This window comes from Falco naumanni, chromosome 2 (genome assembly GCF_017639655.2).
Source record: "Falco naumanni isolate bFalNau1 chromosome 2, bFalNau1.pat, whole genome shotgun sequence".
Lineage (NCBI taxonomy): Eukaryota > Metazoa > Chordata > Aves > Falconiformes > Falconidae > Falco > Falco naumanni.
In genome coordinates this window covers 274,522-299,362 of record NC_054055.1, presented here as the reverse complement: position 1 = coordinate 299,362, position 24,841 = coordinate 274,522, and the positions used below count along the sequence as shown (strand labels likewise).

Below are 24,841 nucleotides of genomic sequence, written 5' to 3'. Positions count from 1 at the left end.
GTAATTTAAACAAATCCTTGTTTAAAAAAGTCACTGCCTTTGTTCACCTGCATTTGGTCCCTGTCCTGGGCAGTGCTGAGCACGTTCCCTTTGCCACTGAATGCAACAAGCATCTCCTGTCTCACCCTGGCAGTGGCATCCAGGACCTTCCTGAATTACTGCCACGTTCTCCAGAAAATGGGCAGTTTGGAATGTCAAAGGGAGTGACAGAACAGCAGTTGCTCCGGGTTGTACATTAAATTGCAATAGGGGAAATACCAGCCAAAAAACAAGTTTAACTCAGGCAAATTAGGAACAGAGACCAAGCAACAAGAAAAGCTTTCACCGTTTGTCTCTGCTGGTGTGGCTTCTGTATGCGGTATTGACCCCTGGGGGAAGAGCAACTGCGAAGAGATCATATTGTGCATGAAAATCTGCAGCCCGAGCATGAGCCACGTGCTACGCGTCACCCACAGGTGCCAGGGCTGCCTGTGCGCCTGCGCCCAGGCAGGCACGGCACGGCCCAAAGCCCCGTTCCCCTCCTTGCCTCCAGCACGTTGCTGAGTCCAGTGCAGGATGACCCCCCAGCGTGCCTCCCACGGGGGAAAGGGGGAGAATGCAGCAGAAGACAGGACTGTGGTACAGATTCCACTCCTTCCATCACACCTCCTGCCCAATTCTGGTGCTGCAGGAGAGGTGGGACGTCTCACCAGGGTCACCTTCCGAGCTGGTGAGGCCCTAAAGCCCTTTGAAGAGCTCTGTCTGCCCAAAAAATAGCAAGGTCCTAGCTGACATAGGGTCATAATGCTTCTCTTTTGATGGCTGTATAGGGGCCTGGTATTTTTTATCAATGCCATTGGTGAGGAGCACCCAAATCCACAGAGTGTGGGATGAGAAGTATCCCACAAGGGATCTGAGGATCATCCCCGTAAACTGCAGCTGCTCTATTGTTCTATGAGGACAGGGAGGAAGGAGGAGGAAGACTCACTGGCTGGGTCCTGGGAAGATGGTGTGTTGGAGAGGAGGAGGAAGGTGCTGGGGAGGAGCTCAGAAGGACAGGTCCAGGATGGGAGTACCATTTTTTTGCATTTCTTGCTGCCGAGGGCGGCCGCCAGCCTGTGCCTGGGTACACAGCAGGCTGCGAGCGGTCAGGGGTCAGGCAGACCCTCACACCCAGCATGCTGGGCTGTGACAAGGGCTGATTCGAATATTGACCTGGCACGAAGCAGCGGCAGCCATGGTATCATCATCAGGAACTGCCAGGCCCTCGAATGACCAGGGCTAGAAAAGGTCGGGAAGGGGTGTAGGAAGGGAAAATAAAGATGTGCTTGCAGCTGGCCTGATAGATTGGCTGTGATAGGGTCCTGCACAGCAGGGGTAAAAAAAATAGATGAAAATAAAGCCATGTTGATGATTCAGTACAAAGAAAGAGGAGTTAAGAGTAGCAGTATAAATGTAAGAGATAAAATATTGTGCCCTGACAAAGACAAGAGGCAGAGCTAAGGGAAGGAATAAAGTAGAGAATTGTGGTGAGCGCAATATAAATTTTTCAAGCAAACGAGGATCAGGAGGTCAGCCCGGGAGACAGCGTCCTTTGAAGGAGCCTGAGGAGCCTCCCGTAGCCCCAGGCACTGCAAAACAAATGCACTGAATTAGCTGCCATCGGCTAATTTCTGCTTTCCCGTTCCCAAGTCAGCCAGCGGGACCCCCTCCACCTCGGCAGCCCTTGGCTGTGGGAGCAGGCAGGGGTGGCGGTGGCAGTGCTGGGCAGTGATGCTCGGGGAAGGGGGCTTGCAGCAATCCCCGGGCAGCCTGCCCGTATCGCACAGCAAAAAGGAGCTGCCTGAATGGGAGAATTACAGAATCACAGCATGGTCTGGGTTGGAAGGGACCTTCAAGACCAGCCAGTCCCACCCACCTGCCCCCTCCCCCCAGCCCAGGCTGCTCCCAGCCCCATCCAGCCTGGCCTTGAGCCCTGCCAGGGATGGGGCACCCACAGCTGCTCTGGGCAGCCTGGGCCAGCGCCTCGCCGCCCTCATGTCGGAGCGGGCCCGTCGGAGGCCACGGAGCTGGTCAGAGGGCTGGAGCCCCTGTGCTGTGGGGACAGGCTGGGAGAGCTGGGGCTGTCTCCTCTGCCAGCCCCACAGAGCCACACTCAGCAAAGGGGGCTGCACTGGCACGGCTGTGCCACAGCGCACACGGCCTCTACCCTTTGCTAACGCTCAGACCATGACAGACTCACCCTTCAGCTGTGCTGCTTCCTTATCCTGGATTAAGGAAAGGAAATCTCTTGGTTTCTTGAGGAATCAGGGTTTTTCTCCATGAATTCCTTCTGCTTCCTGTACAACCAGCCAGCTGCTGACTCTGCATGTCCAGCATCCTGGAGAAACACAGAGAATTAACAAGCTGATAATTTTATTCTTTTCCACTTCTATTTGCCTAAAGGACTGTGACTTCAGATGCACCCACAGACCCAGGTTGCTTGAAAATGCTCCAAGTTTTAAGTATAAACTTACGTGTCATTTTGCCAAAACATTTCTGTTGTCAGAAATATTCTTCTAAATGATCTTCTAAATTTTTAAACCTCATTTAAAAAAAACATAGTATCAACAGGTTATCAATCTTGTTACTGACACAGGAGAAATACTTTCCTTGTGGCCTCTTCCCAAGCTTGGATTCCCACCTGCCACTCTTAGTCCTTTGAATTCTTGCTCTTAAAAAGGCTAAAGGAGATGAAAATAGGTGTTGGACAGCTGGGATGGGTGGCTCAGACAGCTGCTTAGAAAAGCAGGGGTGGTGCCTTTCTGCCTGCTCGGGGCTGCTCCTGCAGATTCTGCTGGTTAAAGCTTGGAGTGAGGTAATTGCTCAGCAGGTACCAATCTGCATTTGGCCAAATTGTTGCTTATTAAGCTGATTTTGTGATACCTGGGGCGCGATAGATGTCACAAAGAATATAGAACTTTATTTGTCTGTCGCAAAGCATTGGGGCTGCCTGCTGAGCTACCAAGAGGGCTTCATCATTCCTGGCATCCGTGAATCAGCTTTCACATGTCCTGTTGCTTCCTCCTAGGTTGCCAAGTTTATTGGCTCTCCACCTGGCTACGTGGGCCATGAAGAGGGTGGGCAGCTCACCAAGAAGCTGAGGCAATGTCCAAATGCTGTGGTGCTCTTTGACGAGGTTGACAAAGCCCACCCAGATGTCCTCACCATCATGCTGCAGCTGTTCGATGAGGTAAATCCACATTTTGGGGTCAGAGTTTGCACAAGGGCTCTTTGGAAGGTGACAGTGAGCGGTGCAAGGGATGACGGATGCTGAAGGTGTCCTAGAGCGGAGCTGAAATGTTCCAGATCAATAGTCGCCTCCAAAAAAAGGTGACCCAACCAGTCAGCCTCTTCTCCATTTTAACACCAGGATGATGCTGAGGTGTCCTGCTGCAATAAATGACACCTTTAGTCAAAGAAGAAGCCAGTGATGGGAAGGTTGGAAACTTGAGGATGAAACCTGGGAATCGGATTGTCCCATGTCACTGGGAAGATGTGACGGTGAAGACTGTGTCATGAGGATACCGCTAAGGAAAAAGCCCCCCAGTGACAGCTCAGTGTCGGAAAAGGTGGGCTGCAGGTCCACAGCAGAAAGCAGGAGCGGTGAGAGGAGGCAGGAGGGCAATGGCTGTGTTCCTGTGGTGCCCTACATCCCATGTACTCTGCCTCCTGCACAGCACAGAGAAAATTGGCTCCAAGGTCTTGGCAGCAGGTCAGGGTGTTGCCACATCATCAGAAAAGCAGATACTCTGGGGACTTCAAAGTCCATTGGTATCCTGATCGATTGTTAATTGCTGGGTTTTAGTTCAGGTTGGTTAATTTATGACTTTTCAGATGGCATGTGATTTGTTTCACACCTTCCTCCCCCCAAACACAAAATCATAGAATCAGAGAATGGTTTGGGTTGGAAGAGATCCAAGATCATCTAGGCAACCCCCCTGCCGTGGACAAAACTCTTCAGCTAATGACCTAGGAGGAGTCTCCAGAGGAAGCCAGGACACTCTTGGAGATGGCTGGGAGGAGCCCTGGGAGAGCCATCAGCATGGACCTGCCTCTAACATTGACAAAACTGCTTGGGTATCTACCTTGGAGGAACCTGGGGCTCCTGAAACCATTGTGTGTGCTGGCGGAAGGCCCATGCCCAGTAGCTCTCCATGGAAACTCCTAGACATCTCCAGGACTGTGTTGGGCTCCTCTGGAGACAGCTGAAATCCTAAGTAGACTCCTCCAAGGTAGCTACCCAGGGAGGATTGTCGACCTCAGAGGCAGGTCCATGCCCGTTAGCTCCCCAATACCCTCCCAGGCACCTCCGTGCATTACAGCACCCGATCCCACTGGCAGCAGGAAGGAGAGCAGATACCCGCTGTCGGAGGGAGGGAGCACAAGGTCTATGGCTTTGGAGTCCTTTGCTGTCTCGGGGGGACGCTTGGCATACAACCTGTGTTGGGCAGCTGCAGCTTTCTTGGACGAGCTGGTGGGAGCCAGGGATGCGGATGTGTTTCCAGGCTCTGCATCTTCTGCTGAGCCCTCCGCCTGCTGCGTGCAAGCTTTTTGGTTTATTTTTAAGGTCCTGGTCTGTCCTCAGAGGCAACCAAACTCCAGAGCAACACGCTGGAAGGTTTTGGGGGTTTTTTTTGTTTGTTTGTTTTTCTTTTAAGGATTAATAACACAATTTTTTCTTGCATAGATCATCGCAGCAGCAGCTAAATGTGAAATCAATTCCTGTACCACACACTTGACAGGGCAATAACCCAAATGTTAATCTCAAGCACCCAACAAGGATTTGTGTCATTGTGCTGGATATCTGTTGTTGGAGACGTATTGAGAAAAGAAACCGCCTGGGGAGCTGCTGATTTTTTCCTTCTTTTTCTCTCTTTATTTTATTAATCAAGAGAACTAGTACTTTTGAAGGGTTCCTGTGTCAGCTTGGTAGGAGGAGGGTTGATGCCACAGCAGTTGGCTGCAGCAGCGGTTGCCCTCACTGCTGAGCGTGCTGCTGGGCTGCTGTGGTTTGGTTTGATGGGCAGTTCTGCAAGTGTGAGGGATGCTCCCTGTTGCCTCTTGCTGTCACGGCCTCTCCACTGCTTAGTTATAGCCATAACCCAGTTATTTCTGCAAGGTTATTTTAGCTTTGCCTATGTTCAGTCAGGCTCCTGGCAGTCTGTGCTTCCCTGTGGTGCTCTCAGACCACCTCTGAGCCCTCCCTGCCCATGGGGAGCTTCAAACTGGCTTGTCTGGAAGGCTTTGGTGAACATCTGGGCAACGCTGCTGGAGCTTTTCAAGGCACCAACGCCTGCAGTTACCCACTCTGCCCCTGACAACAGCCCACACCAGGGGTCATCTCGTGTCTCAGCCACTCCAGCAACAAGCGCAGCCTAACCCACAACCACGGGCAGGGCTGAGCCAAGAGTCTGGACCGCCTCTGAGAGTCCTTCAAACCTCCCTAAGGGGCAGCAGCCTCTGTTAGAGGGGTGAGGCAGAGGCACAAGGTGACAACAACTTCACCTGCACTCACGGGGTTTCACCGGAGCTCATGTGTCAGACGCAAAGCCACAGCAGGGAGGTAGGCAGAGGGTCAGAGGCAGCAGAGTAATGCCCCTGCGAGGCATCTCTCAGGGCTTCCACCAAGTCTGTGCCAGGTGGAACAGGCTCGGACCACGTGCAGGGCAAGTTACGGCTGCTCTTCGGAGAGGTTACCCATTCAGCCTCCACAGCTCAGCCCCGCTTCCGTCCTGCCTGTACCCATGGGCATCCCTCACTCTGGGGAAAACCGGGACCCGTATCCTTTCACCTCAAGTTTTGGCGGAACCCTGGGGCGCCTGCTCACGCTGCCGGTGTCAATTTGGTGTTGTTGCAGGGCAGGCTGACAGATGGCAAGGGGAAAACCATTGACTGCAAGGATGCCATCTTTATCATGACCTCCAACGTGGCGAGTGATGAGATTGCCCAGCACGCTCTGCAGCTCCGACAAGAAGCCATGGAGATGAGCAAGAAAAGGATCGCAGAAAACTTAGGTACTGGCCTTTCAATGTCATACTCCAAATCCCTAAAGAATCCACCTCCTTCCTTACACGGCAGGCCCCTTGTTTCATTTGACACCAGATCAGCCATCCCTCTGCCAGGGGGAGCACCCAGACGCTTCGGTTGCCTCCCCACTGCTCATCCTTGCAGCTGGTCCGCACTGACACATCCTCCAGGCCCTGCAGCTTTTGGGCGAGCCTCGGGGATGCTCCTCTGCCAGAAGGGAAGGCAGCTGCCAGGTCTTTGATGGGTATGTCTGAAAAGTCATGCTGTTGCCTTCTAGGATGACCTGTTGCTGAGAAGTCCCACACTCCAATCTCCACCCTGCTCCCTCCTGTAATATCTCTGCTTTGGGCTTCCCCTATTCTGAAATCCTCATTATTTGAGATCACATCCTTCAGAATGAGATCACATCGTTGGAGAAGGCTTTCTGTCCACCTCCCAGCCTTCCTCATCCTGTGCTCTCTTCCTTTTATCTCCTCACCTTATCCATTCTTTCAGAACCCTTCCAAGTGTTTCCTAGAGAAGACAGGGGCTGGTACAGGTGCTCCTGTTAGAGGAAGAGTTTTGTTTCCTCACAGTCTTTTCAAAAAGGACTGAGCTTAATCAGTTTTGCTTCGCCTTGGAATGGGAGCTCTGGACCCACACATCAGGGTCCTATAGAAATTTTTTTAGAAATGTGAATTAGGTAATAAAAGGAGAACTGAGTAGAGTAAGGGCAGCCTCTAAGATGTGAACTAAACAGCTCTGGTGAAGGTAGCAGAGTCCCAGTTTGTGTGCAACCCTCCGCTGCCTTCACCAGCTGGTTGGTGATAACTGCAGTGGCACCAGGAGGCTCTGGGGACTGGCAGGTCTCTGCTGTGCCAAGGATGGATGGACAGGCAGGTGGCAATGTCTGCAGCAGGGGCCGTCCCTCTAGCTCTAAAATCACAGAATCACAGAACGGTTTGGGTTGAAAGGGAGCTTAAAGATCATCTAGTTCCAACTCCCCTGCCATGGGCAGGGACATCTCCCACCAGGCCAGGTCCTATTGCTACAAGCCCTTGCCCAAAGCCCCTCCCCAGCTTTCCTGTCGGCCCCTCCAGGCACTGGGAGCTGCTCTAAGGTCTCCCCGGAGCCTTCTCCTCCCCAGGCTGCACAGCCCCAGCTCTCCCAGCCTGTCCCCACAGCAGAGGGGCTCCAGCCCTCTGACCAGCTCCGTGGCCTCCGACGGCCCCGCTCCAACAGGTCCGTGTCCTTCTGATGCTGAGGACCCCCGAGCTGGACGCAGCGCTGTGGGGGGTCTCAGCAGAGGGGAGCAGAGGGGCAGAGCCCCCTCCCTCGCCCTGCCGGCCACGCTGCTGGGGATGCACCCAGGGCACGGGTGGCTTTCTGGGCTGTGAGAGCACATTGCCGGGTCATGCTGAGTCTCTCATCCACCAGCACCCCCAAGCCCTTCTTGGCAGGGCTGCTCTCCATCCATCCTCTGCCCAGCCTGTACTGGGATTGCTCTGACCCATGTGCAGGACCTTGCGCTTGGCCTTGTTGAGCTTCATGAGTTGCACACGGGCCCAACTCTAACCTATGAAGGTGCCTCTGGACGATGTCCCTTCCCTCCCTGCCTGCAAAAATGTGCAGCGGTTTGCAAGCACAGACACTGGCACAGGGAAAGACTGTCTCCGTCCCATGGTCCTGTGCCTGTGGATAACCAGGCATCCATGAACGATGGCTGCATCCCTTGTTTTCTCATCAGTTTTAAAAAACTAATCAGTCTGGTGGGGGTTTAAGACCCTTTTACAGTCTTAAATGTCTGGACACTGCATCTTCCATAGGGTATCTAGCAGCATGTGCTGTCACGGATGCACCGTGTTTACTAAAGGTCGGTCTCAAGAGCTCTGCTCACCAGTGGAAATGCCCAGAGAAGCAGTGGTGTGCAGCGTGTGCTGCGACTGTGCCTGGGGAACACGGCCATCTGCATCAGCTCCATGGGAGCAGGAAAAAATGTTGGGGTTTGGTGCCAAATGCATTTTTCAGCTTCTTTCTCACTGTCTCTTCCTTTTTATTTTGAGAAGTGGATGCCAAAGCTGGCTTAATTCAGAATCTTTAAACTTCAATCAAACTAGGTAAAGGACAAAGCATGCCTGCAACTGAACTTTCAAGAATAACATTTTAAAATGCCAAGCACTTTTCTGCTAAATGAGGAAAGCATTGAATTTTAATTTCTAGAACTGTAAGGCAGACAGCTGCAGTGAGTAAACGGCAGCTAGAGAGCATAGCTGGAAAATGCATTTCGGCTCAGAAGCTTGCCCTCAATTGAGTTTCGTGGAACTCCTTGTGATTTACTGAGTTCTTGGCTTGGAGATGCTCTTTGAAGGCGGTGGCCAGGAGGTCAGCTGAAGTGCCTGGGTGGGCAGATAAATGGAAAGATAGAGGGAAGGAGCTGTTTCTGCAGCATCTCCGCATCTGGGAGTGCACGCAGCAGCAATTGCAGGTGACAAACCGGAATGCTGGGGGCAGCTCTGTCTCTTCTGCCTTCTCCAGCTCTCCTCTTCCGGAACGCTGTACCAAATTCCTGTTATTTACTGAAAACCCCCTTGGTGCCTTTTAGAAGAAAACAAAAAAGTGAAACGGGCCAAATCCTTACAACCAAAGACCCACACCACTCCATTTAGACTGCGTGGCTGGGCTGGACCATCCATTTCCCCTGTGCTGTGCTGCAAACTGCCACCCCAGGATGCACCCAAGCCCCACAGGCGTGCTCGTGTCTGCCATGGCAGGGAAGGAGAGGTGATTTCAGAGCACACAGCATCCCTTTGTCCTGGTGTTGGTCTGGTGGAGCCTGAGAGTCCCTTCTGCCGCTGCTTGGGGTGCAAGGATCCTCATCAAGGCTGCAAAGCTGGGAAGGGCACCCAGCAGCCTGGGTCTTTCTCTAGCACCCTATGTGTCAGGATCCTATCCAGTGTGCCTTGGATGCGAGGGATCTCCCTATGAGTGTCCCTATGTGTTAAATAGCACCTGGAGTTGAATGCGGGGATGTGTAGGAAGAAATGAGACGATAAAGGCAAAGAGAAAAGTGCCTTTGGGCGGCAGACAGGTAAATCCTGCTTTTAAGCTGCCTGTGGAAGTTCTGAGCTGGGATTCGGGAGCCAGCCAGACCCTGGCTCCATCTGCAGTCAGTGGAGGGAAGTAGTCTCCAGCCAGAGCTGTGCCACAAACAGTCTGAACATGGGTTTGCTGTTTGCTGAAGGGACTGAGGACCGTCCCCGTGCCTGGCAGAGCTGCAGGACGCGGAGCAGCCCCAGGTGACAGAGTGCTCTGTGCATCGTGTAATTGGCAGCGGCTCCCAGAGAGCAGCCAGCGGCTGGGCAGAGAGGACTCCTGCTAACCAAAACCTCTGTGAGCTGTGAGGCAGCTCCTGAGGGCGCAGGGCGGAGGGTGGAGGCAGAGCGGGAGTTTTTTTGCCATGCAAGTGAAACACGTAGGTGTAGGGTGCTCCCCTCGGGCACCCAAAGCATGCAGGGCGGCCGTGGCAGCCCCAAACCTGCTGTCCAGAGTGTCAAGCGCAGGGACACCCCACTATGAATGCCAACCTGGCCAGTGGCATGTGTGGAGGTTCCAGGTCTGTTGTGAAGTCCCCTCAGGACCCCCACCTTCCTCGCTGCCCAGCCTCCAGCTCCTTGTCATGCTGCTTTGCTCGCCCATCCTCAGGAGCTGGGCGGACGGGAAGCCCGTGTTCCACCTCACCCTCCCACACCCTCCTGTTTTTCAGAGGATGTCCAGATGAGCGACAAGATAACCATCTCCAAGCAGTTCAAGGAAAAGGTTATTCGACCCATCTTAAAGGTACAGATGATTTTTTTCATGGCTTATGTTTCAGGTGTCCTGAGCTTTGGTCACTGAGTCATTCGATACAATGGTTCTTCACCCAGCTGTCTCCCAGCTGTGAGATAAGCAACATGACGTCCTTTTTCAACTTTCAGCCACAAAGAGTCATAGAACGGTTTGGGTTGGAAGGGACTTTTAATTAAGGTCAGAACCCAGCAGAAATAAATAACAGCTTCTTACTCACTCCCTGTGCTCTTGTAGTAGTGCAGCAACATGAGACGAGAAAGAGAACGTGGGGTGGGAAGTGCTGCAGTGGGAATTTGGGGGTTCTCTGCTCTCCCGGGGTCACCATCTGCTCAGCTCATGCACTGCTGCAGAGGGACCAGGAAAACCTGACTGCAGCAACACATCCTGATGACATTAAGTTTAAGATGTTTCTGAAGGACTTCAGGGCGCTGCTCACCTGGCAGTTCCTACGGAGACCAAAGAATTTGACCTCCCGGCAGAAGGCTCAGATCGGAGCCTCAGACCAGGAGGGCTGGCACGCAGCGAGGTGTCTTACTGTAAGTGGCTCAGGCAGGAGCAGACAGCAGAGGAGGCTGGAGCTGGGCTTACACTGCAGGAGAGATTCCTTTCTAGTTCCTCTTGCCATCTCCAGAATTCATTTCTCCTGTAAGCCATGCTGAGAGATGCTCCTGTTGACCTGAGATCTGGCAGCACAGACTTCCAGCTCCTTAGTGGGGTAGGATGGCTGCCAGGGCCACGCTGCACTGATGCGTGAGCTGTCGGAGGTGGGAGTGATCCCTGGGGAGCTCCTCCTGCAGTGTCACCGTCACTGCTGTCCCTCTCAGAGTCACCAACCCCGTCCCCACTGACTTTCACCCCTTGTCCCCACAGGCTCACTTCAGACGAGATGAGTTCCTGGGGAGGATCAATGAGATCGTCTATTTTCTCCCTTTTTGCCACTCTGAGCTCATCCAGCTTGTCAACAAGGAGCTGAATTTTTGGGCCAAAAAGGTAAAAACCATCCATGGCCTTAGACGTAACTTCTCAAGAGATGCATGAGCAGAGGGAAATCCCTGCCCCAACCTTCATCCTCCTGAGGTGGACACAGTGAACGTCTATCTACCTTGGGGCACTCGGTGCTCGGGAGGGTGTAGGGACCCCCTGGGATGGCGGGGGACGGTTCCTCCTGTGGCGGGGCAGGGATGAGTTTCAGGCCATGTTCAGAGATGTTGTTTTTCTGATTGGTCTTTGCACATCTGAGCTCTCTGGGGGACTAAAAAGGAATTAGGGGACCACTTGGTGCTTTGGTGGGTCTGGCCTGGTGGAGTCCGCCCTTTCCTCCTTGGCTGAGCTCAGGCCCAGGGATGCTCAGCACCTACCGTGCTGCCTGTGGAGTCCCTGCTGCTCAAGGAATGGGGTGCCAGGGTTGCTCAAAGGCATCGGTAACCCTTCCTCCTCTTCCTCACCTGGCAGGCCAAGGCGAGACACAACATCACCCTGCTCTGGGACAGGGAGGTCATGGATGTGCTGGCTGATGGCTACAACTTGCACTATGGTGCCCGGTCCATCAAACACGAGGTAAAGCCAAGGACGGAGCCCCAGTGAAGCCCACAGCATTGCCTCCAGCCCTGCTCTGCACAGGGAGGGGATTATTGTTGGGGTCTGTCCTGCAGAAGAGGGGCCCCACAGCTCCCAAGGGGAGATGTTCATGGTCTGTGGGAGGAAACGGCACAGCCGGTACACTCCAGAGATGGGGAATAAGCAGGGTGAACAGGAGATTCCAGGATCCTGCGCTGCCCCAGGGTGGGAAGGAGAGCTGCCTGGCTCCCCAGGAGGCTGCTGACAGGGCTTTTCTGATGGGAGCTGCTTTTCCTTCTTCAGGTGGAGCGGCGTGTTGTGAACCAGCTGGCAGCTGCCTATGAGCAGGACCTGCTGCCGAGGGGCTGCACCTTGAGGATCACGGTGGAGGACTCAGACAAGCAGCTGCTGAAAACCAAGGACAGCTCTTCCCCTGGAGCAGAAAAAACAAAGATGCCAACGTTGAGATTGGAGATAGTGGAGAAAGACAGCAAATCCCGAAAACTGGACATCCAAGCACCTCTGAACCCAGAAAACATTGCTTATTTCTTGTAGGCAGCAACGAGCACACTCCGCCCCACGCTCTGCCATGGTGCAGGCAGCACAGGTTGACAATAAAACCCCGTGAGACTGGGAGTGTGCAATGTGGCCATGTCGGTGAGGGCCGGCAGCCGGTGGGGCAGGGAAAAAGCCGTGCTCCTGCCACCTCCGCTGCCCCAGCGCCGGGCACAGGCAGGCAGGAGCTGCCCGCTCAGCCTGCACCCACTCCCTCCAGGGTGGGCACAGGGGGCCCTGGAGCTGCAGCTCTGGATGGCGAGGTGCCACGCTGCCAGCTGGGGACACGTAGGTGGAGGGTTCTGGGGTTTTGCTTGGTGTAAGAGAAGGTGTCAGAGCTTTTTAAGAAAGGGGAAAGCAGATCGCAGACCGTACGGGAGCCAGGGTGTCCAGCGCGGGTGGGATTTGCCGTTCCCTGAAGAGGCAGCTCGCTGCGGGGGCTGGGTTGGACTGCGGCTGGAACAGGGCAGGACAGGGACCGAGGGTGCGGCAGCTCGATTCTAGAAGCCACCAGGCACTTGGACTGTGTTTTGCCCGCTTCTCATTATTTATTGCAATAAACACGGTATGCACATACAACCTGCATCTGGCACGGGCCAGGGGAGGATGGGGGGAGCAGAAGTGGGGTTTGCCCCACGGCAGGACACATCCCCCAGGGCTCCTGCATCTCCTGCTTATCGCCAGGAGCTGTGAACAACGCTGGGCACATTTCCCTGTCCCAGCCAGGCAACATCCCAGTGCAAACCTCTCACTAAATCCTCCCCACTGATTTTCTTCTGACCTGCTTCCAGGAAATATTTAATATCTCAGGCTTAACCCAGCTGCCCAAGTTGTCCCCAGTGTCAGAGCTGGAGCAAAGGTCCCCAGCCCAGACAAATGATGGTGGCTCTCACTGGGTAGAATTGGCTTTTTCCTGCGTGTTTGTGGGTGGGAGGGTTCGCTGCCCCAAGCCGTGGTTGCCAGAACAGCCCTGGCCCCGTGATCTCTGCAGGGCCGGCACGCAGGGCACAGGGGTGAGGGGCTCCCCTGCGAGCGGTTTTGGGGTGCATCTTCTGGGGGCTGGAGGAGGGTTCTGGCACCAAGGGCAGCATCGCCTGGCAGAGATGACAGGGCAGATAAGAGAGGTTGTTGGGGGAAAATCCCATTTCCTCCGACCTCCATCCACCTCCAAGCCTTGCCATGCTGAGCTCACATGCGTGGCCGAGTAGTGTGAGCGATCCCCCCAGTGAAGGACTCGGCATGGGGTCACACCTGCCGTGTCCTCTCCCGAGCAGAGCCAGCCCAGCTGCTGTCATCCCTGGGGATGAGGTGTCCCATGGTGGGTACTGGCTGGGTTTGGGATGCATGGTCACCTCTGGAGCCACCCCCAGCCATGCCACCATCACCCCACCGGGAGGGGAGCCCTCTCTGCCGCAGAGACAGCAGCACTTCACCGAAAGCACCAACTCCTCCAGCTGGTGACATGTTGCCAGGGCTGATTATGAAGAGTAGAAAACGAAATACAAAAGGCAATCAAACCGAATAGCCCTCCAGAATTAATAAGCTGGAAGTCACAGTCCCTTGGGCACAGGGACGGGGACGGCTCAGAGGTGGCAGCGAGCTGCTGGGGTCCCTGCCCGACGCGGCAAACTTGTTCTGTGAAATCCCCCTGCCCAAGCATCCCTGCTGGCACTGCTGGGCTGTGGCGTGGGCTCAGTTTTGGTGGTGGCACTCATTTCTGGGGGGATACAGGAAAGTTTAGGGGTGCTGCCCTGACCTGCCTTTCCATCCCTGTTGCCTTTTCCTGCTGTGGAGCTTAACTCGGTGCCACTGCCTTCCACAAGGGCTGCAAACCGAGGGAAGGAAAGCTGGAAAAGCCGGGGGAGCCTCTGGGATGGCAAGCGGAGCTGCCCCATCGCAGGCACTTCCCGTGCTGGTGGTCCATGGGTGCCCCGCTCCTCTCAACCCCTGCCCAGGCAGCTCCAGGCTGGCAGCGGGTGGGTGGCGGAACTGGAGAAGATGAGCCTGTTCCCATCTGGGTGCTGGGATGAGGGGCTGGCTGCGCCTGGGGGTTGCCTGGATGGGGAAGGGAGCCTCCAGCAGCAGGATTTGGCCTTTATGAGCCACTCAGGGTGACCTGCAAGAGGCCAGCAGGACAGCCAAGAGCAGGTTTCTTTTCCCCTGAAAGGGTTTTGGAGCTTCACTGGGCTTTTCTGGACCCTCTGAGATTCAGGTTTGCTCCCATGGGAGGGCCAGGAGGCGGTTCAGCTGCAGGGATGGCTGACACCAAACCCACCGGAGTTGCTGGCTCAGCCCCTGCCTCTTCCCACACCTTCACGTCCTCTCCCTGGGTGGCAGGGCTGCAGGGGAGCCAGGGCGTGGGGAGGGGGTCCCCCAACACACCGGGGTGCCTCACAGGGCAGCAAGCAGCATCCCCAAACCCGCCATCACCTCCTGCAGTGACGGGACACCAGCAAATGCCAGCCCCACGCTCTGCACAGCTCCCTCCATCCTGCCCAGTGCAGGACAGGCAAAGCTGGGACCCTGGGGGGCCTCCCCAGGTGTCACCAGGCCCCCAGCCCAGCGGGCAGCAAGGAGAAATGGGGCTGGGTAAGGTGGGTCCTACAGCAGCGGCAAAGCAGGGCCAGGGGGTGCAGAGGTGAGCATGCTGGGCCAGGGGGTGCAGGGGTGGGGGTGCAGGGGTGGGTGTGCAGGGGTGGGTGTGCACAGGTGTGCAGCGAGGTACCTGCGCATGTGGGAGTGCACAGGTGTGCATGAGTGTGCACCACTGTGCACTAAGCTGTGCGTGAGGGTGTGCACGGGTGTGCATGTGTGTGCATGAGTGTGCATGGGAGCGCATGACTATGCATGAGTACGCATGGGAGTGCACTAGTGTGTGTGCATGAGTATGCACAGCTGTGCATGGGTGTGCATCAGGGTGTCCATGTGCATACCCAGGTGTGCACAGATGTGCATTAAGGTGTGCAGGGGTGCGCACTAAGATGGTGCGGATGTGTGTGCAGGGCAGCACTGCCCGCCGCTGAGGCTGACCCCGGGGATGAAGGCAGGGTTCCCTCTGTGCAGCCCCAGGGAGCAGCTGCCCCCGTGCTCCGTGTGCCCGACCCACCCCAGCACTCACGTGCTGGGACACCAGCACCCTGCAACGACACTGCCAGGCTGGGAGCACCCGGTGCCAGGACTCTCGTGGGCCAGGAACAGGCCCTGTCCCTGCCTGGGGACACAGGGAGAGCGGGGAGCCCACAGCCACGCGTGCCATCCTGTGCCGTGCCATGCCATGCTGTGCTGTGTTGGGTCACACCATGTCACGCCATGCTGTGCCATCACACTGTGCCATGCCGTGCTGTGCCATATCAGGCTGTGCCATGCTGCATCACGCCATGCTGTGCCATGCCACACTCTGCTGTGCCACACCGTTCTGCTCCACACCGTGCCAATCTCCACCATGCTTTACCATGCCGTGCCATGCCATGCTGTTTCCCTGGGGAGCACAGCCACAAGGGCCTTTCGGCAGGAGCATCCCGGCTGGGGCGGCACTGGGGGGCACACGGGGCCCTCCCCGATCGTTTTATTTGTTTTTAATTGTGCTGGAGGCGCGGCACCGGCATCCTCTGAGCAAACAGCAGCGGGTGAAAGGGCTCCCTCTGACAGATCAAATAAATGTGCCACCGCAGCCGGGCCGGGAACAATAAACGGGAGGCAGGATCCGGAGGGGAGAAACATCAGGCTGTGACGGGGGAAATTCAATTACCGCCAGCCTTCAGCCCCGTGCCGGGCTCCTAATTCGATTAGGGGCAGGCGAGCTCCAGCGAGCGGAGGGGCCTCGGCGCAGCCCCGGCTCGGGGCTTTGTCACCGGGAACAAAGCGGTGGTCGCGGCGGCCAGAGGCCTCCAGTTGGGCTGTGCATGGTGTGGGACCGAAAGCGGGGCCGGCACCCACCAGGACACCCCCTCCGGTGCAAAATCCGGGGGTCCCCGTGGGGTGACAGGCGTTGGAGGGGTGGGGATGATGCTGCGGGTGCTGCCTCTGGGCACCGGCTGCGTGTGGCCAATGCCCACGACAAAGCTGGGACGTGAGCTGTGCGGTGGACATGGCTGTCCCCAAAGTGGGCTCCAGAGGCGCCCCGACCCACCTGGGCACCCGCACACAGCCCTCGGGTCCCGGGTGGCCCCCAGAGCCCAGCAGGATGGAGGGATGGGGGTCCCTGTCCCAGTTCCTCCACTGTGCCCAGCCCTCCCTGCTGCCATTGCCACCCTTTCGGGGGGAAGGGGCGGGGGGAGCAGCCTGTGCCCCCATCCCGTCAGGCAGTGCTGGGGACAGCTGGGCACCCCTGCTGCTAGCACCCATCTTCCTTCACCCGCCAAAATCAGGAGGTATTGCCCCAGCTCCCACGGGAGCTGCGGGACACACGGGGGGGGGGGGGGGGGTGTCCCAGGCCGGGCAGGGTCAGGGCACCCCTACTCACCCCCCATCCTGCTCCCCACCGCCTACCCCCCTTGTCCCGCTCCCTCTCCTCACTCCCTTCACCCCCTCATCCTCCTCGCTCCCTCCCCCCCCTCCCCCGCCCCCGGCCCGTTCTGCCCCTGGCTCTGGGTAGCAATAGCAGCAGCTCCTTGCGTGGCAGATTGCTGCCTAATTAGTTTAGAGGGAAAACTTAATTGAATTAACTTTTTCACAACTCCAGCAGCCTGACAGTCGGGGCTCTCGCTCAGCCGCCAACCTCCAGCCCCGTGATCTAATTAACTTGTTTAGCAACCTGCCCGCTCGGCCGGCAGCTGGGGTGGGCGCGGGTGGGAGCACCCACCGGCCCGCAACCACGGGTGTCCCCAGGGTCCCATCGAGGGACCGGCCCCGCACCTGGCCCAGCCGGGTGGCCCCGAGGGCTGTCCCCGGTGAAGGGAGCCGGGAGCGGGGGGGGGCACCGGCTCTGCCCTGCGGGACTGGGGTCGCATGTGGGGCGGGATGCGGGGGGGAGATGATGGGGCAGGACATGGGGTAGCACATGGGACAGTGTGTGGGGCAGGACATGGGGCAGGGAGGTTGGGCAGGAGATGGGGTAACACACAGGGCAGAGCAATGGGCAGGATGTGGGGCTGGACACGGGGCCAGATACAGAGTGGGAGATGGGGGGAGTACGAGGGGCAGGCGATGGTGCAAGGTGTGGGGCAGGATAAGTTCTGGGCAGCGCCCCAGGACGGCACGGACCAGTGCCGTGAGCCCCCGCCCCAGCCCTGTGGCAGCGTGGGGCTGAGCCCCGTGGGCAGAATTGATCCCGCAGGACCTGGACAGGATCCGGCCTTTCCCCCGGGGCGCGGGGGGCTGGTGCCCACCGGGAGGGCAGCGAGCCCCCCCTGCTGCGCTGGGGCACAAAGCCCTTAGCTGAGCGTAATTAGACTTTTAAATCCTCTTTAGTGAAAGTGTTTGTCTTGAAAATGTCTCAAATCCCCCCCCAAATCCCCCCCCCGTCCCCCCTGCATCCCCCCCCCCCCGGTGCCGCTGAAAGGGGTAAAGCCTTTGCGTGGCCCCAGCGGGCGGGATGCGGCGCTTTGAAATTCATCCAGGCTGCAAATTGGACGGGGGGGGGGGCGGCAAAGAGCAGGGCCCCCCCAGGGAGAGGAGGGGAGGTTGAGCACCCCCCCCGCTCCCCCCGTACACCCACGGACGGCGGGGTGCCCCTGCTGCCCTCCTGCCATGCCCAGCCCCTCAAGTTCTCCCCCCACCCCGGGACAGGGACCCCCGTGTCTCCCCCAGCCCAGCCGGGCCCACGGTGGGGACCCTTCCCCGGAGGGGACCTGTGAGGGCAGCAGATGCTGGGGGGGGGACACTGGGGACATCGGGGTGGATGAATGGAAGGGGCCAGGAGGGGGGTGACCCGTGGGGGACAGGGACTAGCTGCTGCCTGTCCCGTGCTTGGGGGCCGCGGCCCCTCTCTCCCCGTGCTGGCGGAGCCCCCCGAGGAGGCAGCTCTCCCCGAGGCCGGGGGTCCCCCGGGTGGGGGCCGGAGGCCGCCACCCCCGCGGGGCACCGCAGGGCTCCCCCCCTTCCCTGGGGTCATCACGCAACGCCCCCGGCATGGCTGGGGCTGAGAACGGGCAGGAACCCAATCAGAGCTGTGGGGTACAAAGGGGTCCCCAGCCCCACTACCCAGCTCCACGGGACCCCTGCGAGGGGCAGGGGTGGGGGGGGTCTCCAGACACAGGGGCTGCGCTGGCTGAGGGGCGCCCCCTGCCCCAGCTCTGCCATGGGATGAGGGAGCTGTCCCCATGGGGGGGTGCCTGGTGGGTCTGGGCTGGGCATGGGGCAGCCTGGGACCCCCCCTCCCCGTGCTGCTGGGGGGGATCTGGGGATGGGGGGCAGCAGGGAGGGGGCTGGGGGTTGGGTAGGGATGGATCCAGGAGGCACAGAGGAATGGGACGGGAATTGGGATGGGATGTGAACTGGATTGGATGGGGTGGGATGGGACAGGATGAGGATTGGGATGGGATGGGGATTGGGATTGGGATGGGATGGGACTGGATGGGATGGGATGGGATGGGATAGGGATTGGGATGGGATGGGACTGGATGGGATGGGATGGGATGGGATGGGATGGGATGGGATGGGATGGGATGGGATGGGATGGGATGGGATGGGATGGGGATTGGGATGGGATAGAATGGGGACTGGGATGGGACGGGATGGGGTAGGGTGGGATGGGATGGAATGGGGACTGGGGTGGGATGGGACGGGATGGGACGGGATGAGGATTGGGATGGGATGGGATGGGATGGGATGGGATGAGATGAGATGGGGTGGGATGGGATGGGATGGGGTGGGGTGGGGTGGGGATTGGGATGAGATAGGATGGGATGGAATAGGGACTGGGATGGGATGTGATGGGGATTGGAATGGGATGCGGTGGGTGGGGTGGGATGGGGCTGGGAACAGGGAGCAGGCTAGGGCTGGGGACATGGAGCTCCACCGGGCCGGGCCCCGGGGCCGCTGGAGCCGGGGGGCGGCAAAGGAGCCGCCACCGCAGGCAGGGCCGGGCCCCCCGTCCGCGGCCGCTCCCCCCCGCCCGCCCCGACGTGCGCGGCTGCCGGGGCCGGGCCTGGCCGGGGGTGCGGGCGCCCACCAAGGGTTAAGGGCGGGGGGCGGCGGCCGGGGGGGGGGGGGGAGCGGCTCCGCCCGCTCCTGCTGCGCCCGCCGTCCCCGGGAGATATTGTCATGCAAAAGCCCCCGGCGAGCGCAGCCTTTGTCCGCCGCTCCCCCCGCCGGTATATTTACGGGGCGCGGCGGCCCGGGGCGGGCTGGGGCGTCGGATGGCGGGGGCGGGCCGGGGGCCGGCGGGCAGGCGGCGGCGGTAACGGGCGGGCGGCAGCCGGGGCCGCTCCATGTTCGCCATGGACTACTCCTACCTCAACTCCTACGACTCCTGCGTGGCCGCCATGGAGGCGTCCGCCTACGAGTTCAGCCCCTGCAGCCAGGCCGGCTCCTTCCAGTACAGCCCCATGCGGGGGGGCTTCGGCACCGGGCCCGCCTGCCCCCCCCTCGCCTCCGCCAATTGCGCTCTGGGCGCCCTGCGCGACCACCAGCCCTCGCCCTACTCGGCAGGTAACGGACCCGCGACCCCCGGCTCCCCGCGCCCACCGGGGCACCCCCACCTGCCCCCGGCCCCGCCCCGAGCGGTCCTCGCCATCGGGGCCCGCCGCCGTCGGGACTCGGTATCGTCGGTGCCCGGTACTGCCCGTTCTCGGGGCCGTCGGTGCCCAGTACTGCCGGTTCCCGGGGCCGTCGGTGCCCGGTATGCTGTCAGAGCTTGGTACCGTCGGTTCTTGGTACCGCCGGTGCCCGGTATTGCTATTTCCCGGGGCCATCGGTGCCCGGTACCGTCAGTGCTCGATACCGTCGGTGCCCGGTACTGTCGGTTCCCGGGGCCGTCGGTGCTCGGTACCATTGGTGCACGCTGCCACCAGTGCCCGGTACAGCCGGTTCCCGGGGCCGTCGCTGCCCAGTACTGCCGTTACTCAGTGCCGTCGTTGGCCGCTGCTGTTGGTACCTGCTGCCGTCGGTGCCCAATGCCGCCGGTGCTCGGTACTGTCAGGGCTCAATGCCGTCGGTAACCGCTGCTGTCGATGTTTGCTGCCATCAGGGCTCAGTGCTGCCGGTTCCCGGTACCGTCGGTACTGGCTGCCGGTGGCGCCCGGTGGCAGCGGCGCCCGCCGCCGTTAGTCCCCGGTACCGTCGGTGCCCGGTGCTCGGTTCCCGGTCCCTCAGCGGTGCCGGGTGGGCGCCCCGTGCGCGACCGCAGGGCCCCCGGGGTCCCCGGGACGGCGGCGGCCCCGGAGCGGGGCTGGACGGGGGTCGCGGCCGCCGGGCCCCCCCTCCCCGCTCCGCTTTCGTTGCCGCCGCGGATGCGCTGCCCGCGGACGCGCCGACAACGAAGAAGCCGTCGGACGGTACCGGCCGCCTCCCCCGGCCCTGGCCCCGGCCCCGCATGGCGCTGCCTTCCCCGGCCCCACTCCCACCGCCCGGGCCCCGCCGAGGGGGCGGCGGCGGCAACGAACGAACGAACGGGATCGGGGGGCGCGGGGAGGCAGCGCCCGAGCGCCGCGGCTGCCCTGCCCGCCCCGCCCGGTGTCCCTGCCCGGTGTCCCTGCCCGCTGTGTCCCTGCCCGGTGTCCCTGCCCTGCCCGGTGCGTCTGCCCGGTGTGTCCTGCCCGGTGTGTCCCTGCTCCCTGCATCCTGCCCGGTGTGTCCCGCCCGGTGTGTCCCTGCTCCCTCCATCCTGCCCGGTGCCTCCTGCCCACCCTTCCCGGTGGGTGTCTGCCCGGTGGGTCCCTGTGCCCCTGCCCGCCGTGGCCCTGCCGGTCCTGCCCGTTATGCTGGCCCCGCTCACCCCTCCTCTCCCTCCCCAGTGCCCTACAAATTTTTCTCGGACCCGTCGGGGATCAACGAGAAGCGGAAGCAGCGGCGGATCCGGACGACGTTCACCAGCTCCCAGCTGAAGGAGCTGGAGAGGGTCTTCGCCGAGACCCACTACCCCGACATCTACACCCGCGAGGAGCTGGCCCTCAAGATCGACCTCACCGAAGCCCGGGTGCAGGTGAGCTGCCGGGGGGCACAGTGGGAGCCTGGGGCGGTGGGGGCTGGGGGCTCCGGTCCCACCAGACTGCACAGACAGGCAGCTGCAGCCCACCCGTGGGATCCTCACGTTGGGGTCAAGTTGGCGTAGCAATGGGGACCCACCGCAGGATTCCAGCATGGGGGGACCCTCCCCCACACGGATCAAACGCATTCCTGTCTTTTCCTGGTGCTGGGCGCCCTGGCTGGGACCGGAGCGTTTCCCCATGTGTTGCCCGGGCAGGTCCCTGGGGATGGGATGGGGACAGGGAGGGGGCCGGGACCCAGCTGCAGTGGTGAGGGGATGGGATGCGGCAGCGCCGTGTGGCCGTGCTGTGGGTGCAGCTCTGCTTTGCTGGGGGGGCTCAGCCTGGCTGCCGGCAGAGACAGGGGGGCTTGGTTCATGCCACAGCACCGTTGCGCCGGGACCCACCAGCAACGATTTATTCCAGTCTGAAATGTGTCGAGGTCGGGTGGGTTTGGTGAGAGGCTGTGGGGGGATGGAGACTCCCCCCTTTGTCAGTGCAGACCCGCCTTTGTCGGTGCAGATCCCCGGTCTCGCTGTGGGGAATGGCACCGGGTGGGACAATGTCCCTTGGAGCAGTGGGCTGAGGGTCTCCGTGGGCAGTGGGACCCCTGCAGAGAGGGGGACTTTGCTCGGGGTGAGGGTTCAATGGGGCAGGTGACGTCCCACAGCAGGACCCATTGTCAGCCTCCAGCCCAGCCATGGGATGCATGAGGATTGGGGTGGGGGTCCCTGTCTGGCTTCAGCCCCCGCTCAGCTCTGGGTTTGGGTGAAAACTGGGTGGTGTGAGGCAGCTCCTGCCCCCCCAGCACAGACCCAGGCACCATAGGGGGAGTCACTTTGTCAGCACACGGGGGAAAAAATAAGGTCCCCCATGTCCATGGGTGAAGGGCAGGTGCTCGGTGGGTGCCACGGGGAGATGGGACCATGCCGGGGTATGGGGGGCCACGCAGGGATGAGGGGGGCTGGATAGGATGGGAGCAGCAGGCACGTCATGGGTAAGGGAGCGCTCTGGGTTTGCTCTTGGGGTGTGGCTGCCTGCTGTACCCCGAGCCATGGTGACCCACAGCTTGGTGATGAGGGAGACGGCTCAGGACCGGCCACCCTGGGTGCCTTTGGTGGGTCCCACTGTGCCCCAGCCCCCTCTCTCCCCCTCTGTGGGTGCCAGCAGTGAGATCCATCTCCAGCAGCATGCCGTGGGGGCAGCAGTGGGAGATGCCAGCGTGGCAGAGCCAGCACCCGTGTCCCTGACACCCCAGGGATTGCCTCGGTCCCTCAGCCCCCCCACAGCATGTCCTTGTACTGAGCACCAGGGATGTTCTGCGGGTGACAGGCCCCCGGGACCCCCATTCCCCCCGTAGCATCCCCCAGTGCCGTGGCACAGCCGGGGGGTATGGCGGGGCTGGCAGCCGCCCGCAGGCAGGACGGGCACCGCAGCACCACAGGGACCCACAGGGCTGTGGGACAAAGGCCTCCTGCGGCTGGGGGTGGGACGTGGTGGGCCTGGTCCTGCGGGGACACCACTGGCAGTGAAGTGGGGGTGCCCACAGAGCCCCGGCCCCTGGCTGGCACTTTGCGGGGCCATGTGCCACCGAGCCCTTGCCGCGGAGGGGGGTCCCAGGCAGGGACAGCGAGGGGGGCCGACACTGCGGTTGGTGCCATGGGGAAAGCATGCGCTGGGGGGCACAGGCTGTATCGGGGGGCTCTGACACTGGTGAGATGCAGGCAGAGGTGCAGCACAGGCTCTGGCAGTGTCCCCCAGTATCGCCAGTGCCCATGCCACAGCACTGTGGCGGTGCCAGCGCCTGGCCTCAGCACCCCAAAGCCTGTAGCTGGTTTTAAATACACTGCCCCCTTCCCAACGCTGTGGAAAACGTTTTGCCCATGGGAGTGGGGTGCTGCACCCTGGGGTGAGCTCCCTGGCACAGGGGGCTGCAGAGCTGCCTGACCCCATGAGTTCCCCGAAGCCCTGGGGACGGTGGCACAGGGTCCTCCTGTCCCCTCCCGTCCCCTCCGTCCCCTCCAGGTCTGGTTCCAGAACCGCCGAGCCAAATTCCGCAAACAAGAGCGGGCAGCTAATGCCAAGGGTGCCAGCGGCACCGCCGGTGGCACTGGCAAGAAGTCGGAGCCGCGCTCTTCCTCGGAGGACGACGAGTCCAAGGAGTCCAACTGCAGCCCGACGCCTGACAGCACGGCATCCCTGCCCGCCGCCGGCAGCCTCGGCAGCCCTGGCAGCAGCCTGAGCCCCAGCCCTGGTGCAGGGCCACCCATGGGACCCGGCCATCCCCCCCAGACCCTCAAGGCGCCCATTTGGCCCGGTGTGAGCACCAGCAGCGGCACCACCAACGCCGCCGACCTGCTGAAGGCCTGGCAGCCCGCTGAAGCTGTGCCGGGACCTTTCTCCGGCGTCCTCTCCTCCTTCCATCGGAAGCCCAATGCCCTCAAGACAAACCTCTTCTGATGTGCCGGTCGCTGGTTCCAGCTGCCCCGAACCCCCTCCAGCCCCCCACCGCTGCCCCACGACCCCCGCCCGCCGCGCTGCTGCTCCCACCATGGACCGAGTGATGATGGTCCAGCAAACAGCTGCTGGCGGGGAGATGGACTGGGGACCCCCAACCCTTGCCTGGCTGCCTGCACCTGAGGGGGCCATGGCACCCCCACCCTCTCCCAGACCCTGCACTGGTGGGACAGACCCAGAGCTGGGGGCAGCCCCCACCGACGGCACCCACCGGCACCACCCGGCCATGGGTGCTGTGGAACCACGGGGGTGTTTGTGGGGGGGGGGCAGCAGCCCCTGGCCCAGCTAGCATGCCCCATGCATAGCCACTGCTCCGGCGTGCTTTTAGGGGGGTCTCGGTGCACCCCAGGGATGGGGGCAGCTGTGGGGCTCCCCATGGCACTGAGGGTGCTCTGGCATTGCAGTGGCCCCCCCCAGGACATCCTTCCATGCTGGGGGTGAGGAAGCACTTTAGGGATGGGGTTTTTGGGGGGCCCACAGGGTGAGCAGCGCCAGGGAATGTGGCAGCAAGAGCCTCTTTGGTGTGGGGAGGGGTTGATACCCCCTCAAATCCTGCCTGCATACAGGGATTTGACCGCCCCAGCAGCATTCTGGCCCAGTGGGACTGGAGGAGAATCCCCCGTGGGGTGCAATGATATTTTGGGGAGCAAACGCAGGACCTGGGCTTTGAGCTCCCTGGCCACACCAAGGATGCTGCCAATGGGGACGAGGTGCCAGGAACTGCCACCATCCTGCTGTGCCAGGGCTGAGCCGCCCCGGTGATGCTGCAGCTTGCCTGGAGAGGGGCTGCCATGGGATGGACCCCCCCTCCCCCCAAACAGCTGGTGGACCCCTCAGAGGAGCTGCAACCCCTCCCCAGCTGGCACCACAGCACCGGGAATGGGATGGGGGCTCCCACCAGAGCTGGCATGGCTGCAGCCTGGGTTGCCCCCGCCACTGGCACATCACCCCTCAGCAGTGACCTTGCAAAGGGACCTGATGGGGGGCATGGGGTGCAGCTTAGCCCCTTGCGCCCACCGTGCCGATGCTACCCGTGCCGGTGGGCTTTGCAGTACGGTGAGCATCAGCATGGCCATGCCTGCATCCCTGTCTGTGTGGTGGTGGCGGCTGGACCCTGTCCCTGTCTCCATCACCTCCCCACTGAGGGTCCGTGTGGTATCCCCCCCCCCGCCCCCACTGGCTGAGGTGGGTTTGGGTTTCACTTTTTTTCTTTT

At 60.5% G+C, this 24,841-nt stretch overlaps 2 protein-coding genes across 2 annotated transcripts in view; both read left to right on the top strand.

Moving 5' to 3' along the window:
- CLPB (caseinolytic mitochondrial matrix peptidase chaperone subunit B) overlaps positions 1-12,066 on the top strand; it is a 92,299-nt gene extending 80,233 nt beyond the window's left edge. The window contains exons 11-16 of the mRNA XM_040584966.1: positions 3,050-3,211; positions 5,879-6,035; positions 9,791-9,864; positions 10,744-10,863; positions 11,326-11,430; positions 11,734-12,066. Coding sequence (XP_040440900.1) covers positions 3,050-3,211; positions 5,879-6,035; positions 9,791-9,864; positions 10,744-10,863; positions 11,326-11,430; positions 11,734-11,985 — 870 coding nt within the window. The 3' untranslated portion in view covers positions 11,986-12,066. The remainder of the gene's footprint in view (positions 1-3,049; positions 3,212-5,878; positions 6,036-9,790; positions 9,865-10,743; positions 10,864-11,325; positions 11,431-11,733) is intronic.
- A 7,228-nt stretch (positions 12,067-19,294) lies between these two features.
- PHOX2A (paired like homeobox 2A) lies at positions 19,295-23,573 on the top strand. Its single transcript, XM_040584045.1, has 3 exons — positions 19,295-19,575; positions 20,880-21,067; positions 23,136-23,573. The coding sequence occupies exons 1-3, from the start codon at positions 19,356-19,358 to the stop codon at positions 23,568-23,570; spliced, it is 843 nt and encodes a 280-aa protein (XP_040439979.1). The 5' UTR covers positions 19,295-19,355; the 3' UTR covers positions 23,571-23,573.
- The last annotated feature ends 1,268 nt before the right edge of the window (positions 23,574-24,841 follow it).

Excerpts from the sequence above, each read along its gene's own strand:
- PHOX2A (XM_040584045.1), top strand. The coding sequence starts at position 19,356 with ATGTTCGCCATGGACTACTCCTACCTCAACTCCTACGACTCCTGCGTG. Across the intron at positions 19,576-20,879 it reads GCCCTCGCCCTACTCGGCAG|TGCCCTACAAATTTTTCTCG; the intron begins GTAACGGACCCG and ends CTCCCTCCCCAG. Across the intron at positions 21,068-23,135 it reads TCACCGAAGCCCGGGTGCAG|GTCTGGTTCCAGAACCGCCG; the intron begins GTGAGCTGCCGG and ends CGTCCCCTCCAG.